The sequence below is a fragment of the Nerophis ophidion genome, linkage group LG28, assembly GCF_033978795.1.
Source record: "Nerophis ophidion isolate RoL-2023_Sa linkage group LG28, RoL_Noph_v1.0, whole genome shotgun sequence".
NCBI lineage: Eukaryota > Metazoa > Chordata > Actinopteri > Syngnathiformes > Syngnathidae > Nerophis > Nerophis ophidion.
This window is the reverse complement of record NC_084638.1, coordinates 11,068,087-11,086,246: the sequence shown is the minus strand read 5'-3', so window position 1 is coordinate 11,086,246 and position 18,160 is coordinate 11,068,087. Positions and strand designations below refer to the sequence as shown.

The window sequence follows — 18,160 nt, the reverse complement described above, 5'->3', positions numbered from 1 at the left end:
TAAACGTCGTCAAAAAGCATGTTGTTTCAACGTTGTATTTGGTTGAGAAATGACCAAATTTCAATGATCAAATCAACGTCAGAACCCAACATTGATTAAATGTTGTCAAAAAGCATGTTGTTTGAACGTTGTATTTGTGTTGTTGAAAATTGGTTGGGGAAATGACCATTGTTCAATGGTCAAATCAACGTCAGAACCTGACATTGCTTAAACGTCGTCAAAAACTATGTTGTTTCAACGTTATGTTTGAGTTGTTGAATACTGGTTAGAAAATGACCAAAATTCAACGGTCAAATCAACGTCACAAAGCGACATTGAATAAACTTCAAAGAGCATGTTGTTTCAACATATTTATGTTGGGAAATGAACCAAATTCAACGGTCAAATCAACGTCAGAACCCAACATTGAATAAACGTCGTCGAAAAGTACGTTGTATTTATGTCATGTTAGAAAATTACAACATTTCTATTGTCAAATCAACGTCAGAACCTTACATTGCTTAAACGTCGTCAAAAAGCATGTTGTTTCAACGTTGTATTTGTGTTGTAGAGTTTTGGTTGTGAAATGACCACAATTCAATGGTCAAATTAATGTCAGAACCCAACGTTGATTAAACGTCATCAAAAAGTATGTTGTTTCAACGTATTTGGTTGAGAAATGACCAAATTTCAATGATCAAATCAACGTCAGAACCTGACATTGTTTCAACGTTGTACTGGTATTGTAGAATATTGGTTGAGAAATGACCAAAATTCAATGCTCAAATCAACGTCAGAACTCAACATTGATTAAAAGACGTCAAAAAGCATGTTGTTTCAACGTTGTATTTGTGTTGTAGAGTTTTGGTTGGGAAATTACCAAAATTCAATGGTAAAATCAATGTCAGAACCCGACATTGATTAAACGTCATCAAAAATTATGTTTAAACGTTGTATTTGGTGGAGAAATGACCAAATTTCAATAATCAAATCAACATCAGAACCTGACATTGTTTCAACGTTGTACTTGTGTTGTAGATTATTGGTTGGGAAATGACCAAAATTCAATGGTCAAATCCACGTCAGAACTCAACATTGATTAAACGACGTCAAAAAGCACATTGTTTCAACGTTGTATTTGTGTTGTTGATTATTGGTTGTAAAATGACCACAATTCAATGGTCAAATCAACGTCAGAACCCAACATTGATTAAACGTCATCAAAAAGCATGTTGTTTCAACGTTGTATTAGGTTGAGAAATGACCAAATTTCAATGATCATAACAACGTCAAAACCTGACATTGTTCTAACGTTGTACTTGTGTTGTAGATTATTGGTTGGGAAATGACCAAAATTCAATGGTCAAATCAACGTCAGAACTCAACATTGATTAAAAGACGTCAAAAAGCATGTTGTTTCAACGTTGTATTTGTGTTGTAGAGTTTTGGTTGTAAAATGACCACAATTCAATGGTCAAATCAATGTCAGAACCCGACATTGATTAAACGTCATCAAAAATTATGTTTAAACGTTGTATTTGGTGGAGAAATGACCAAATTTCAATAATCAAATCAATGTCAGAACCTGACATTGTTTCAACGTTGTACTTGTATTGTAGATTATTGGTTGGGAAATGACCAAAATTCAATGGTTAAATCAACGTCACAGTCTGACATAGAATAAACGTCAGCAAAAAGCATGTTTCAACGTTTTGTGTTGTAGAGTTGTTGGTTGAGAAATAAATGCCCAAAATTCGATGGTCAAATCAACGTCACAACCTGACATTGATTAAACGTTGTCAAAAAGCATGTTTTTTCAACGTTATATTTGTGTTGTAAAATATTGGTTGGGAAATGACCAAAATTCGATGGTCAAATCAACGTCAGAACCCGACATTGATTAAACGTCGTCAAAAAGCATGTTGTTTCAACGTTGAATTCGTGTTGTAGAATATTGGTTGGAAAATGACCAAAATTCGACGGTCAAATCAACGTCAGAACCCGACGTTGAATAATAATCGTCAAAAAGCATGTTTCAACGTTGTATTTGTGTTGGGAAATGACCAAAATTCGATGGTCAAATCAACGTCAGAACCCGACATTGATTAAACGTGGTCAAAAAGCACGTTGTTTCAACGTTGAATTCGTGTTGTAGAATATTGGTTGGGAAATGACCACAATTCAACGGTCAAATCAACGTCAGAACCCGACATTGAATAATCGTTGTCAAAAAGCATGTTTCAACATTGTACTTGTGTTGGGAAATGACCAAAATTCGACGGTCAAATCAACGTCAGAACCCACCATTGATTAAACGTCGTCAAAAAGAATTTTGTTTCAACGTTATGTTCGAGTTTTTCAACGTCAGGACCTAATTCTACACGTTTTCAACGTTTTTTGAACGTCTTGCGGCTGCTGGGAACTTTACTTGACAGGACTGGGTTTGTTTTTTTCTAAAATTTCAGGTTCCGGATCAGGACCACAGCCTCCTTTCGCGACACCACACACCCCCACAGAAACAACTCCGGGCTACCCAGTGGACAAACCTCGTTTCGGTCCCAACATCTGCGAGGGACACTTTGACACCATCGCCATCCTCCGAGGAGAAATGTTTGTGTTCAAGGTAAAGCAGGCCAACTTTGGCCAAGGTTTCTTTGTGGAGTTTTGGGTTACGATTTAAAAATGTGGGTTTTTCCTGCTCAGGACAAGTGGTTCTGGCGGGTCCGCAACAACCAAGTGATGGAAGGATACCCCCTGCCCATGGGCCACTTCTGGAGGGGGCTGCCTTCTCACATCAACTCGGCTTTCGAGAGGGAGGACGGCACTTTTGCCTTCTTTAAAGGTTCGGTTTTTGGTGGCCGTCTTGTTGGAACGTGCACTCAAAGACTCTATCCCAGGTGACAGGTACTGGGTGTTCACGGAGTCGCTTCTGGACCATGGTTACCCCAAGAGTCTCAGGGAAATGGGGAGCGGTCTGCCCAAAGATCGTATCGACGCCGCACTTTACTACACGCCCACCGGACAGACCTTCTTCTTCCGAGGGAGCAAGTTAGTCCTCTTTCTCGGCTCTGATGACTAAAACCTGTGTGTGTGTTTGTGTAAGATGTTGCGGTCTTTGACCATGTAAGGTTGGAACTTTGAAGTGCAGACTGACTTCCTGCTGGGATATAAACTCCGCAGTGCTAAAATGTAAACTACTGCCGGTTCTGACTGTGGATCTATCTTTATGGCTACAAGTTTTACCAGACCTGGGCAAATTAAGGCCCGGCAGCCACATGCGGCCCGTTCAATTTTTCAATCCGGCCCGCCGGACATTCCTAAATAATTATTTCAGATTTTTAAGATGGAAAGTGTAGCTGACATTATGATGTGCAGTTTTGTTTTTATTACCATAAGTCTTGAACTATACAAAGTATTTCAATGGTTGGCATCTGCGCTTTTGTATGATATACCAGTTACTATGGTCATCTAATTAGTTACTATGGTCATCTAATTAGTTACTATGGTCATCTAATTAGTTACTATGGTCATCTAATTGGTTACTATGGTCATCTAATTAGTTACTATGGTCATCTAATTAGTTACTATGGTCATCTAATTAGTTACTATGGTCATCTAATTAGTTACTATGGTCATCTAATGAGTTACTATGGTCATCTAATTAGTTACTATGGCCATCTAATTGGTTACCATGGTCATCTAATTAGTTACTATGGACATTTATTAGTTACTATGGTCATCCAATTAGTTACTATGGTCATCTAATTAGTTACTATGGTCATCTAATTAGTTACTATGGTCATCTAATTGGTTACTATGGTCATCTAATTAGTTACTATGGTCATTTTATTAGTTACTATGGGCATCTAAATTGGTTACTATGGTCATTTAATTAGTTATTATGGTCATCTAATTAGTTACTATGGTCATCTAATTAGTTACTATGGTAATATACTAGTTACTATGGTCATCTAATTGGTTACTATGGTCATCTAATTAGTTACTATGGTCATCTAATTAGTTACTATGGTCATCTAATTAGTTACTATGGTCATCTAATTAGTTACTATGGTCATCTAATTAGTTACTATGGTCATCTAATTAGTTACTATGGTCATCTAATTGGTTACTATGGTCATCTAATTAGTTACTATGGTCATCTAATTAGTTACTATGGTCATCTAATTAGTTACTATGGTCATCTAATGAGTTACTATGGTCATCTAATTAGTTACTATGGCCATCTAATTGGTTACCATGGTCATCTAATTAGTTACTATGGACATTTATTAGTTACTATGGTCATCCAATTAGTTACTATGGTCATCTAATTAGTTACTATGGTCATCTAATTAGTTACTATGGTCATCTAATTGGTTACTATGGTCATCTAATTAGTTACTATGGTCATTTTATTAGTTACTATGGGCATCTAAATTGGTTACTATGGTCATTTAATTAGTTATTATGGTCATCTAATTAGTTACTATGGTCATCTAATTAGTTACTATGGTAATATACTAGTTACTATGGTCATCTAATTGGTTACTATGGTCATCTAATTAGTTACTATGGTTATCTAATCCGTTACTATGGTAATCTAATCCGTTACTGTGGTCATCTAATCTGTTACTATGGTAATCCATTACTATGGTCATCTAATCTGTTACTATGGTAATCCATTACTATGGTCATCTAATCTGTTACTATGGTAATATACTATGTTACTATAGTATTCTAATTGGTTACTATGGTCTTCTAATTAGTTACAATAGTCATCTAATCCATTACTATGCTCATCTAATCTGTTACTATGGTAATATGTCACTATAGTATTCAAATGTGTTACTATGGTCGTCTAATCTGTTACCATAGTATTTTAATCCGTTACTATGGTCATCTAATATGTTACTGTGGTCATCTAATTCGTTACTATCGTCATGTAATTCGTTACTATGGCCATCTAATCCGTTACGATGGCCATCTAATCCGTTACTGTGGTCATCTAATCCGTTACTATGGTCACCTAATCCGTTACTATGGTCATCTAATCCGTTACTGTGGTCACCTAATCCGTTACTATGGTCATTTAAATCACAGCTGCTCAGATAAGGTACCATACAGTGTGGGTGGCGAGCGTTTCCACATACTATTTCCAGTGGGTCCAGGGACGGACGCGGAAAACGATTTTCACAACAAATTTGTCAGATATATCAGATTTTAGGTGTTGTTTTTTCTCCTTTCGCGTTAATTTGTGGCATTTTTGTTGTGTTTTGTAAAATATGTGGATGGAGAGGGTAGGTGACGTTCTTATGTTGTCAATGTTCATGTACATTCTGGGGGTCTCACTCAGTATAAAACAATTTTAATTCAATTTTTAAAGGCGGTCTGTCATAACGTTTTTGGCATTCAATCAGACAGTTAGGTTTTGTACTAGTGTTCCTAAAAATAGACATGCTGGCCCCCAGACATATTTTTGTGTCTAAAATTGGCCCCCTGAAATGGCCAACATAGAGCGGGCCGTAGTTTGGGGACCCCTGTACTAATCTTTCATTACATTGTGATGTTTCCCACTACAACACTTATTTTTTTTGTTTTGAAAAATAGGTCTTTAGATGGTTTTTGTGTAACGAAATACCTTTAAATATTATCCAATCCACTTTTTAATCAATCAATCAATCAATCAATCAATCAATCAATCAATCATTCAAACTTGATTTATAAATCGCTTTTCATGCATAAAAGAAATGTAACTCAAAGTGCAAAGACTTAAAAAAAACAATACAATGATAACGCACACGCATAAGCACATATATGAACAAATGAATACATGCCTGAGTACAGAGGAGCCAGTTGACTAACCACTATCATCAGACCATGGCCACCAGGATGCTGACACAAAGTTTTTTTTTAAATTAGTAGACGAGTGCCTTCAGGATCTCAGTGTCCACGAGAGTTCGTAAGATAAAATCAAATCTTAAAAGATAAGAAGGCCCAATACCCTAAAAACATTTAAAAAAGAAAAACTTGAAAATTGATCCTGAAACATACGGGGAGCCAATGCAGAGATTTTAAAACTGGTGTAATGTGGGCCCGCCTTTTGGTCTTCTAATCACAGAATCGTAACGTCTTCTATTTGGACAGGTATTACCGTTTCAACGAAGCGACGCGTAGCGTGGACGATGGCTATCCGAGGCCGGTGAACGTCTGGCAAGGAGTCCCCGACAACATCAAGTCAGCTTTCATGAGCAAAGATCAAGGTAAGTGCCGCCGTGTTTACAAAACGCCAAAGAATACAGACGCATGTCAAGAAATGATGACAAAGAAGTAACGCGGATGTGATGCTTTGTAAGAAGAGGTTAAGCAGGACTCACTGATGGTAAAAACAAATCCAAAAATAGGTGTAGCACACGGGAAGTAAACAACCATCATGATAGGTTTAGCACACAGGAAGTAAACTATCATGATAGGTGTAGCACACAGGAAGTAAACAACCATCATGATAGGTTTAGCACACAGGAAGTAAACTATCATGATAGGTGTAGCACACAGGAAGTAAACAACCATCATGACAGGTTTAGCACACAGGAAGTAAACTATCATGATAGGTGTAGCACACAGGAAGTAAACTATCATGATAGGTGTAGCACACAGGAAGTAAACAACTATCATAATAGGTGTAGCACACAGGAAGTAAACAACTATCATAATAGGTGTAGCACACAGGAAGTTAACTATCATAAATGTAACACACAAGAAGTAAACTATCGTGATAGGTGTAGCACACAGGAAGTAAAAAACTATCATAATAGGTGTAGCACACAGGAAGTAAACAACTATCATAATACGTTTAGCACACAGGAAGTTAACTATCAAAAATGTAACACACAGGAAGTAAACTATTGTGATAGGTGTAACTTCACAGGAAGTAAACTATCATGATAGGTGCAACAGACAGGGAGTAAACAAACTATCATGATAGGTGTAGCACACAGGAAGTAAACAAACTATCATAATAGGTGTCGCACACAGGAAGTAAACTATCAGGATAGGTTTAGCACACAGGAAGTAAACAACTATCATAATAGGTTTAGCACACAGGAAGTTAACTATCATAAATGTAACACACAGGAAGTAAACTATTGTGATAGGTGTAACACACAGGAAGTAAACTATCATGATAGGTGCAACAGACAGGAAGTAAACAAACTATCATGATAGGTGTAGCACACAGGAAGTAAACAACTATCATAATAGGTGTAGCACACAGGAAGTTAACTATCATAAATGTAACACACAGGAAGTAAACTATCATGATAGGTGCAACACACAGGAAGTAAACTATCATGATAGGTGCAACAGACGGGAAGTAAACAAACTATCATGATAGGTGTATATCACACAGGAATTAAACAAACTATCATAATAGGTGTCGCACACAGGAAGTAAACTATCATAGATGTAGCACACAGGAAGTAAACAAATCATCATAAGTGGTGTCGCACACAGGAAGTAAACTATCATAGATGTAGCACACAGGAAGTAAACAAATCATCATAATTGGTGTAGCACACAGGAAGTAAACAACTATCATAATAGGTGTAGCACACAGGAAGTTAACTATCATAAATGTAACACACAGGAAGTAAACTATTGTGATAGGTGTAGCACACAGGAAGTAAAAAAACTATCATAACAGGTGTAGCACACAGGAAGTAAACAACTATCATAATAGGTTTAGCACACAGGAAGTTAACTATCAAAAATGTAACACACAGGAAGTAAACTATTGTGATAGGTGTAACTTCACAGGAAGTAAACTATCATGATAGGTGCAACATACAGGGAGTAAACAAACTATCATGATAGGTGAAGCACACAGGAAGTAAACAAACTATCATTTTTGGTGTCGCACACAGGAAGTAAACAAACCATCATAATTGGTGTAGCACACAGGAAGTAAACTATCTTAATAGGTGTAGCACATAAGAAATAAACTATCATGATAGGAGAAGCACACAGGAATAAAAACTATCATGATAGGTTTAGCACACAGGAAGTAAAGTATCATAATAGGTGTAGCACACAGGAAGTAAACAAACCATCATAATCGGTGTAGCACACAGGAAGTAAACTATCTTAAAAAAGGTTTAGTACACAGGAAGTAAACTATCATGATAGGTGTAGCACACAGGAAGTGAACAAACTATCATATAGGTGTAGCACACAGGAAGTAGAGTATCATAATAGGCGTAGCACACAGGAAGGAAACAATCCATCATAACCGGTGTAGCACACAGGAAGTAAACAAACTATCTTAAAAAAGGTTTAGCACACAGGAAGTAAACAAACATAATAGTGTAGCACACAGGAAGTAAACAAACTATCATGATAGGTGTAACACACAGGAAGCAAACTATCAAGATAGGTGTAGCACACAGGAAGGAGACAAACTATCATAATCGGTATAGCACACAGGAAGTAAACAAACTATCTTAAAAAAGGTTTAGCACACAGGAAGTAAACCATCATGATAGGTGTAGCACACAGGAAGTAAACAAACTATCATATAGGTGTAGCACACAGGAAGTAAACTACCGAGATAGGTGTAGCACACAGGAAGTAAACAAACTATCATAATAGGTGTAGCACACAGGAAGTAAACAAACTATCATAAGTGTAGCACACAGGAAGTAAACAATCATAGGTGTCGCACACAGGAAGTAAACAAACCATCATAAAAAGTGTCGCACACAGGAAGTAAACAAACTATCTTAATAGGTGTAGCACACAGAAGTAAACTATCATAATAGGTGTAGCACCCAGGAAGTAAACTATCATAATAGGTGTAGCACACAGGAAGTAAACTATCAGTGATAGACAGAGAAAAGGGGTTGGATTAAATAAACTTAAACACGTTTATTATTGTTGTTGTCAAAAATAACCTTCGTAAACATTGTATAGATTCACCCGGTCACAACATCAGGTCCACCGCCACATTTGCTACTTTTAGCAGAATTGTTGTACTTATGTTTATGCCAGGATGATGTAAAAAAATAATGATTTATCTTACCTTACCTTGCAAGGCTCCTCCTCTCCTGCTTGACTTAACGTCCAAATAAGTACATCCACCTCGCTGTGACATCACAACGTAGCCAGACTGCAAAAACCTAGCATCCAGAGGCATCCAAGTCCAGGCTGAAATGCATAAAACTTCAGATTATCTCTTTGGCATTGTTTACCACGAGTATCCAACATTTTAGTTTATACGTGTATAACGTTTATAAGTCAGGAAAAAACGCAAACCATCACAAGTCTTTTAGAATTTGACGAGCGAACAATTTTAAGAACACGAAAAATGTTGCAATATTAACACAAATAACACAAAAAATGCCTCGCAAGCAATTTTTTTTACTGCTCAAAAACTAATAAAAACGGACAAATAATCAACGGATAGATCAGAAGTTGAAGTTTAGTTTTGAAGTTTAAATGTTAAAAGTAAAACTAATATATTTTGATACAGTGTCACTTATTTTTCAACACTTTTTAATGAGTCTGATTTTCTTTTAACTATCATTGTTAAAAAAATATTTTGGGGAAAAAACTGCATAAAAACTTAAAAAAATAAAAGGGAATAACAACGAATATATCTGAAAATATTTTAAGTGTAAAAATAGTAAAAAAAAAAATTTTTTTAAACGTTCATTGTTAAATTTTTTTAAATGGATCAAAATCATGTTTTATATATTATTGACATATTTAAGGCGCCAATTATTTCACATTAAATATATTTGTAAAAATGTTTAGAAACAAAAATATTACATAGTTTGTGTGTGTTTCCCATAATAAAACATGATTTTATTTGGAAAAAAGGACATAAAATCAAATAATAAAAACTTAATGGTATTTAAGTGTTAGAGTGAAAATAATAATTTAAAAAAAATTGTGAAAAAAGGAAATGTGACCTATTTTTTATCGAGTGGGGGCTAATTGGATTTCCGAAAACATTTTTATCTTATTTTTTAAGCGGTCATTGTTCAAAAAATGTAAATAAATCAAAATGAATGTTTTATGAATTATTGACCTATTTAAGGCGCCAATTATTGCATTTTGAAAAATGTTTAGGGAAAAATATTGCTAGGTTTGTGTATTTCCCTAATAAAACAACATTTTATTTGGAAAAAAGGACATAACATTTAAAAAAAATAAAAATTAATGGTATTTAAGTATTGAAACTTAAAATACTAAAATAAAAATTTGTAAAAAAAAAACTAAACAAAAATAAAAAAGGAAATGTGACTTATTTTATTGAGTGGAGGCTAATAGGATTTCCGAGAACATTATTTTTATTTTACTATTTTAAGCGGCCATTGTTCAAAACATTTTCATAAATCAAAATTAATTGACCTATATCAGGCTCCAATTATTTTACATTAAATATTGCATTTTGAAAAATGTTTAGGGAAAAAATATTGCAACGTTTGTGTATTTCTCATAAGAAAACAAAATTTTGTTTGGGAAAAAGGGACATACAATTAAAAAAATAAAAACTTAATGGTATTTAAATGTTAAAAGTAAAAAAAAAAAAAAAAAGGAAATGTGACTTATTTATATTGAGTGGGGGCCAATTGGATTTCAGAGAACATTATTATTATTTTTTTTTTTTAAGCGGTCATTGTTAAAAAAAATTAATAAATCAAAATTAATATTTTATGAATTATTGACCTATTTAAGGCTCCAATTATTTCACATTAATTATTGCATTTTGAAAAATGTTTAGGGAAAAAATATTACAAGGTTTGTGTATTTCCCTAATAAAACTACATTTTATTTGGAAAAAAAACGGACATAAAATAAAATAAAAATTTAAACTTAATGGAATTTAAGTCTATGAGTAAAAATACTAAAAAAAATAAAGTATTGTAAAAAAAAAAAAAAAAAAAAAAAAGAACAAAAGGAAATGTAACTTATTTTTATCGAGTGGGGGCCAATAGGATTTCCGAGAACATTATTTTTATTTTATTTCTTTAAGCGGTCATTGTTCAAAAAATTTAAATAAATCAAAATTGATGTTTTATGAATTATTGACCTATTTAAGGCTCCAATTAGTTCACATTAATTATTGCATTTTGAAAAATGTTTAGGGAAAAGAAATTGCATAGTTTGTGTATTTCCCATAATATAACAATTAGGAAAAAATAAAAGGGCATAAAATAAAAAAAACTTAATGGTATTGGATAAATCTGAAGATATTCAAGTGTTTAAAGGAAATAAAAGGGAAAATAAAATAAAGTAATTGTGACCCTATTTTATCGAGTGGGGCCCAATTGGATTCCCGATAACTTTCTTATTTTTTTAAGTGGTCATTGTTCAAAAAATGTAAATAAATCCAAATCAATTTATGAATTATTTCCCTATTTAAGGCGCAAATATTTCACATCAAATATTCAATTATGAAAAATGTTTTAGTGGAAAAATTGCGTATTTCGTCCCAAAATAAAATAAGATTTTCTCTTTAAAAAAAATAAAATAAATAAAAAAAAAAGGGCATGAAACGCTGACCGGACAGGCTATGACAAAAACAAAACAAAATTCAAAACACTTACATGAAATGTTGAGCAGATGGTGTCCACAAAGTACAAAGTCCACAAAGAGAATGGATAACAATGTCCCAACAAAGAAGGAATGGAAGAGGATCAACTTAAATAGTCTTGATTGCAAACAGAAAACAGATGAGTGGAAATGAAGCAGCCAGGAGAAAACACCAACAAAACCGGAAAAGCCTGCCAAAATAAAAGCACATGACAGGAAACACAAAACACCAAAGAACACTACCAAATCAACATAAAGGCACGTGGTGTAACTAGCCGTGACAAAAACATTAAAAATAAATGAATTAATATATTATGAATCAAAATTAATGTTGTTAAGAATTATTTACACATTAAACGCTCCAATTAATTTTGGGGGAAATATTGCATATGGGGTGTTTTTTCCAGAATTAAAGAAGATTATTTTTGAAAATAATTAAAAAAAAATACTTAATGGCAACAGATAAATCTGAAGATATTTAAGTGTGAAAAGTAAAATAAATATAGGACTTATTTTTAACATTTTAAAGACTGACCCTTTTGGGTCTTCAGGACCTTTAATGGTCACAAAATATATGTTGTATTGATTTTGAAAATAAGAAGTAATAAAAAATTATAAAAAACTTAATGGCAACAGATAGATCTGAAGATACTTAAGTTTGAAAAGTAAAAATAAATATGACCTATTTTTAACACTTTAATGACCGAGACACATTTGGGTCCCCAGGACCTTTAATGGTCACAAAATATATGTCGTATAGGTTTTGAAAAAAATAAATAAATAAAAGTAAATACTTAACAGCAACAGATAAATCTGACGATATTTAAACACTTTAATGACTGAGACTCTTTTGGGTCCCCGGGACCTTTAATGGTCACAAAATATATGTTGTATTGGTTTTTAAAATGAAAAAAATTAAATTAAATTAAAAAATACTTAATCACAACAGCTAAATCTGAAAATAAATAAATGTCTTATTTTTAACACTTTAATGACTGAGACCCTTTTGGGTCCCCGGGACCTTTAATGGTCACAAAATAGGTTGCATTGGTTTGAAAATGAAAACATTAAAACAATTAAAAAAATACTTAATGGCAACGGATAAATCTAAATATATTTAAGTGTGAAAGTAAAAATAAATAAATATGTCTTATTTTTAACACTTTAAAGACTGAGACCCTTTTGGGTCCCCGGGACCTTTAATGGTCACAAGATATGTTGTATTGGTTTGAAAATGAAAAATAAATAAATAAATAAAAATACTTAATTGCAACGGATAAATCTAAAGATATTAAAGTGTGAAAGTAAAATTAAACAAATATGTCTTATTTTTAACACTTTAATGACTGAGACCCTTTTGGGTCCCCGGGACCTTTAATGGTCACAAAATAGGTTGTATTGGTTTGAAAATGAAAACATTAAAACAATTAAAAAAAATACTTAATGGCAACGGATAAATCTAAATATATTTAAGTGTGAAAGTAAAAATAAATAAATATGTCTTATTTTTAACACTTTAAAGACTGAGACCCTTTTGGGTCCCTGGGACCTTTAATGGTCACAAGATATGTTGTATTGGTTTGAAAATGAAAAATAAATAAAAATACTTAATTGCAACAGATAAATCTAAAGATATTTAAGTGTGGAAGTAAAATTAAATAAATATGTCTTATTTTTTAACACTTTAATGACTGAGACCCTTTTGGGTACCCGGGACCTTTAATGGTCACAAAATATGTTGTATTGATTTTGAAATAGAGAAAAACAAAAACAAATTATACTTAATGGAAACAGATAAATCTGAAGATATTTCAGTTTGAAAAGTATAAATATATATGACTTAATTTTAACACTTTAATGACTGAGACCCATTTGGGTCCCCAGGACCTTTAATGGTCACAAAATATATGTCGTATTGGTTTTGAAAATGAAAAATATCACAATGTCGTCCGAATTTTGATGTAAATTTTTGTTTTTCTGTATATTTGTATCTGAAAGACGTCCTTCTTTTGTCCGCAGCCTACACCTACTTCTACAAGGCCAACAAATACTGGAAGTTCAACAACCAGATGATGCGCGTGGAGCCCGGATACCCCAAGTCGGCGCTGCGGGACTGGATGGGATGTCCCAACGAGGACTCCAAGACGGACGGGGGCAGGGGCGGCGGCGGCCACGACACGGACAAGGAGAAGGACCACAACGACGAAGACAAGGACAGAACCAGGGACCGGGAGACCGACCGGGAGCGCGAGACCGACCGGGAGCGCGAGAGAGAAACGGAGACGAAGGTGGAGCCGGAGGATGAGGGGGACACTGAGGTCATCATCATCGAAGTGGACGAGGAAGGGCGCTCGGGAAGCGGCGCGGGGGCGGCGGCGGTGGTCCTGCCCTTGTTCCTGCTGGTGTGCGTGGTCGCCACGCTGGGGGCCCTGCTCTTCCTGCGGCGCTACGGCACTCCGCGTCGACTCCTCTACTGCCAACGCTCTCTGCTGGACAAAGTGTAGGACGGACGGACGCGAGGAAGGAAAGAAGGAAGGAAGGAAGGAAGGAAGGACGGGGACTGAAGGAGAAGCAAGTGGAAGATGGCGTTCTTGCAAATGTGAGGGAAAGTGAAACCACTGCAAGTTTCTTTTTTGCTCTGTCACTCGACCACTTCCACCATTGGTTCTCTGTCCAGCTCACACTTTGTTTGCACACACACACACACACACACACACACACACACACACACACACACACACACACACACACACACACACACACACACACAAACACGCACTCACACACATTTATATATTTCATACCTTCTTGGGACCTGAGAAAATTGCTCACACACTTACACACAATTATGTAGTTCATACCTTCTTGGGACCTGAGAAAATTGCTCACACACTTACACACAATTATGTAGTTCATACCTTCTTGGGACCTGAGAAAATTGCTCACACACTTACACACAATTATGTAGTTCATACCTTCTTGGGACCTGAGAAAATTGCTCACACACTTACACACAATTATGTAGTTCATACCTTCTTGGGACCTGAGAAAATTGCTCACACACTTACACACAATTATGTAGTTCATACCTTCTTGGGACCTGAGAAAATTGCTCACGCACTTACACACATTTATGCAGTTCATACCTTCTTGGGACCTGAGAAAATTGCTCACACACTTACACACAATTATGTAGTTCATACCTTCTTGGGACCTGAGAAAATTGCTCACGCACTTACACACATTTATGTAGTTCATACCTTCTTGGGACCTGAGAAAATTGCTCACGCACTTACACACATTTATGTAGTTCATACCTTCTTGGGACCTGAGAAAATTGCTCACACACTTACACACATTTATGTAGTTCATACCTTCTTGGGACCTGAGAAAATTGCTCACGCACTTACACACATTTATGTAGTTCATACCTTCTTGGGACCTGAGAAAATTGCTCATGCACTTACACACATTTATGTAGTTCATACCTTCTTGCGACCTGAGAAAATTGCTCACACACTTACACACAATTAAGTATTTCACACCTTCTTGGGACCTGAGAAAATTGCTTGCGCACTTACACACATTTATGTAGTTCATACCTTCTTGGGACCTGAGAAAATTGCTCACACACTTACACACATTTATGTAGTTCATACCTTCTTGGGACCTGAGAAAATTGCTCACACACTTACAAACAATTATGTAGTTCATACCTTCTTGGGACCTGAGAACATTGCTCGCGCACTTACACACATTTATGTAGTTCATACCTTCTTGGGACCTGAGAAAATTGCTCACACACATTTATGTAGTTCATAGCTTCTTGGGGCCTGAGAAAATTGCTCACACACAATTATGTAGTTCATACCTTCTTGGGACCTGAGAAAATTGCTCACACACTTACACACATTTATGTAGTTCAAACCTTCTTGGGACCTGAGAATATTGCTCACACACTTACACACATTTATGTAGTTCATACCTTCTTGGGACCTGAGAAAATTGCTCACACACTTACACACATTTATGTAGTTCATACCTTCTTGGGACCTGAGAAAATTGCCTACCTCCTGAGGACCACCCTTTCTAGATATATAAAGATTAGTATTTACAACATTAATAATATATACAAACTATGCAAATATAAAAAAAAAAGCTTGTTGTGAAAAATGAGTTGGAATTTCACAAGAAAAACTTACAATTTTGGCAGTATTTTATTAGAAGTCGTCATTTTACTCGACGCAAGTCAAACTTTACAAGAAAAACTGAACATTTTTGCAATATTACAACAAAAGTTTGAATTGTACTCAATAACAGTCGCTGTTTTACAAGAAAAGCTCAACATTTTGGCAATTTTATGAAAAGGGTCGTCATTTTGCTCGACAAAAGTCACAATTTTTATAAGATAACTTGAAAGTTTTAGCATAGGACTTTATCGTCATTGCACAAGTACAACAAAACTTTGTTGTAAAAAAAGATTTTGGTAATATTATAACAATAATCATAATTTTACTTAGCAAAATTATTAGTCATAATTTTACTCAAAAAAATGTCACTGTTTTTCAAGAACAACCAAAAAAATTGGCAATATTGTGATAAAAGTCTGAATTTCATATGACTATCACCATTTTGCAAAGTAATACTTTTACATTTTAAAAAAATTTATAATTGCCATGTTACAGAAACAGAAAGAATATGAAAAATTGTCCCCAATTTTATAAGAAGAAAGTCGATACATTGTGAGAAAAAAACAGTTTTTAGTATAAAAAAATATATATTTTAAATTTTTAGTTTGTAATTGTTTTTTAATCGTCATAATTTACTTCAAGTTATTACAGAAGGTCTCTATATACATTTTTATTTTGTATATATATTTTGGCCAAAGGGGTCGCATTTCAATTTCTTACACACACTTGTTGTTTCATATGTTGACCCAGCTGTAGAAGCTAACTGTTAATGGTCACTATAGTCTTAGTACCGCAGTGTATTTGTTCATTCTATGGTCACATATGGGACGTTTACTTTTCTATGCACATTAAATCAACAAATAATCCTAACTTTGGAGCAATGTTCACGGACTCTAGTATTCGGCTCTCTATTAGATGCAATGGTTTTCCGTATTGGGACCATGGTATATGTTCTCACTTGTTCACCGGTCCTCAGTAGTGTATTTGTTCATCCAATGGTATTGCACATCAAACCAACAAAAAATCCTGACTTTGGAGCAATGTTCACGGACTCTAGTATTCGGCTCTCTATTAGATGCAATGGCTTTCCGTATTTGTATCATGATTTATGTCCTAACTTGTTCACCGGTCCTCAGTAGTGTTTTTTGTTCATCCTATGGTCACATATGTGACGTTTACGTTTGTATGCACATTAAATCAACAAATAATCCTAACTTTGGAGCAATGTTCACGGACTCTAGTATTCGGCCCTCTATTAAATGCAATGGCTTTCCGTATTGTGATCATGATTTATGTCCTAACTTGTTCACCGGTCCTCAGTAGTGTTTTTTGTTCATCCTATGGTCACATATGGGACGTTTACTTTTGTATGCACATTAAATCAACAAAAAATTCCTAACTTTGGAGCAATGTTCACAGACTCTCTATTAGATGCAATGGTTTTCCGTATTGGGACCTTGATTTCGGTCCTAACTTATGGAAGGTAATTTTTCTTTTTGATGTCTCAAGAAGGGTAGAAATACAACACACACACACACACACACACACACACACACACACACACACTTGTGTTTTTTTAACCTCCCAGTAGAACGAGCCAGTGTGAAGCGTAAAAAAAAAAAAAAGGGCAAGAAACATCATAAACTGTGTTGTTGTTTTTTATATCAGCGATGATGTTGTCATTATTATCATTATGACTCTTGTTGTTATTGTGTGTCACATTGTGTTGTTTTTGTGTCATTAAAACGTCCTGCTGGACAGCGACATTCGCTTTTGAAAGTGGCCTAATTTTATATGTGGGAATAGTGAATTATTTGTGTTCTTGACTGCTTGAAAAATAAATCAGTGATCTGAAACATGATTTTTTGTCATCGTACCATTTTTTGTAATTTTTTTTGCAATTTTTAAAAAAATTTTTATTTTTGGACGCTACGGTGCTAACTCGACCAATCAGGGTTCCTCACAGCAGCGATGACGATACTAGTGATGATTGTAATAATGATAACAAGGATCCTCCATTGTGCCTCTGTTCTTATTTGCGGTGTTTCTGGAAACTGCCTTCAAAATAAAAGACATTTGGAAAGTATGGTTGTTGTTTGAGTTCTCTTCACGCGCGTACTGGCCATTCATTTTCATGAGGGGCCACTTTGAATGATGTGGCTGGTCAACTGAATGTTGTGGCAGACCATGTTAAATGATGTGGAGGACCACATTGAGGTATGTGACAGGCCAAATAAATTATGTAGAAGACCATGATTAATGACATAACAGGCCACATTAAAGGACATGGAAGACCACAATAAATGACGTGGAAGACAACATCGAGGGACGAGGCAGGCCACAGAAATTATGTAAAAGACCATGGTCAATGACACAGCAGGCCACTTTAAATGACTTGG

General features: G+C 35.0%; 1 protein-coding gene across 1 annotated transcript in view; it reads left to right on the top strand.

Moving 5' to 3' along the window:
- mmp14b (matrix metallopeptidase 14b (membrane-inserted)) overlaps positions 1–17,847 on the top strand; it is a 62,676-nt gene extending 44,829 nt beyond the window's left edge. The window contains exons 6-10 of the mRNA XM_061890555.1: positions 2,445–2,602; positions 2,683–2,821; positions 2,877–3,027; positions 6,124–6,239; positions 13,591–17,847. Of these exons, the coding sequence (XP_061746539.1) occupies positions 2,445–2,602; positions 2,683–2,821; positions 2,877–3,027; positions 6,124–6,239; positions 13,591–14,075 (1,049 nt within the window). The 3' untranslated portion in view covers positions 14,076–17,847. The remainder of the gene's footprint in view (positions 1–2,444; positions 2,603–2,682; positions 2,822–2,876; positions 3,028–6,123; positions 6,240–13,590) is intronic.
- Positions 17,848–18,160: the final 313 nt, after the last annotated feature.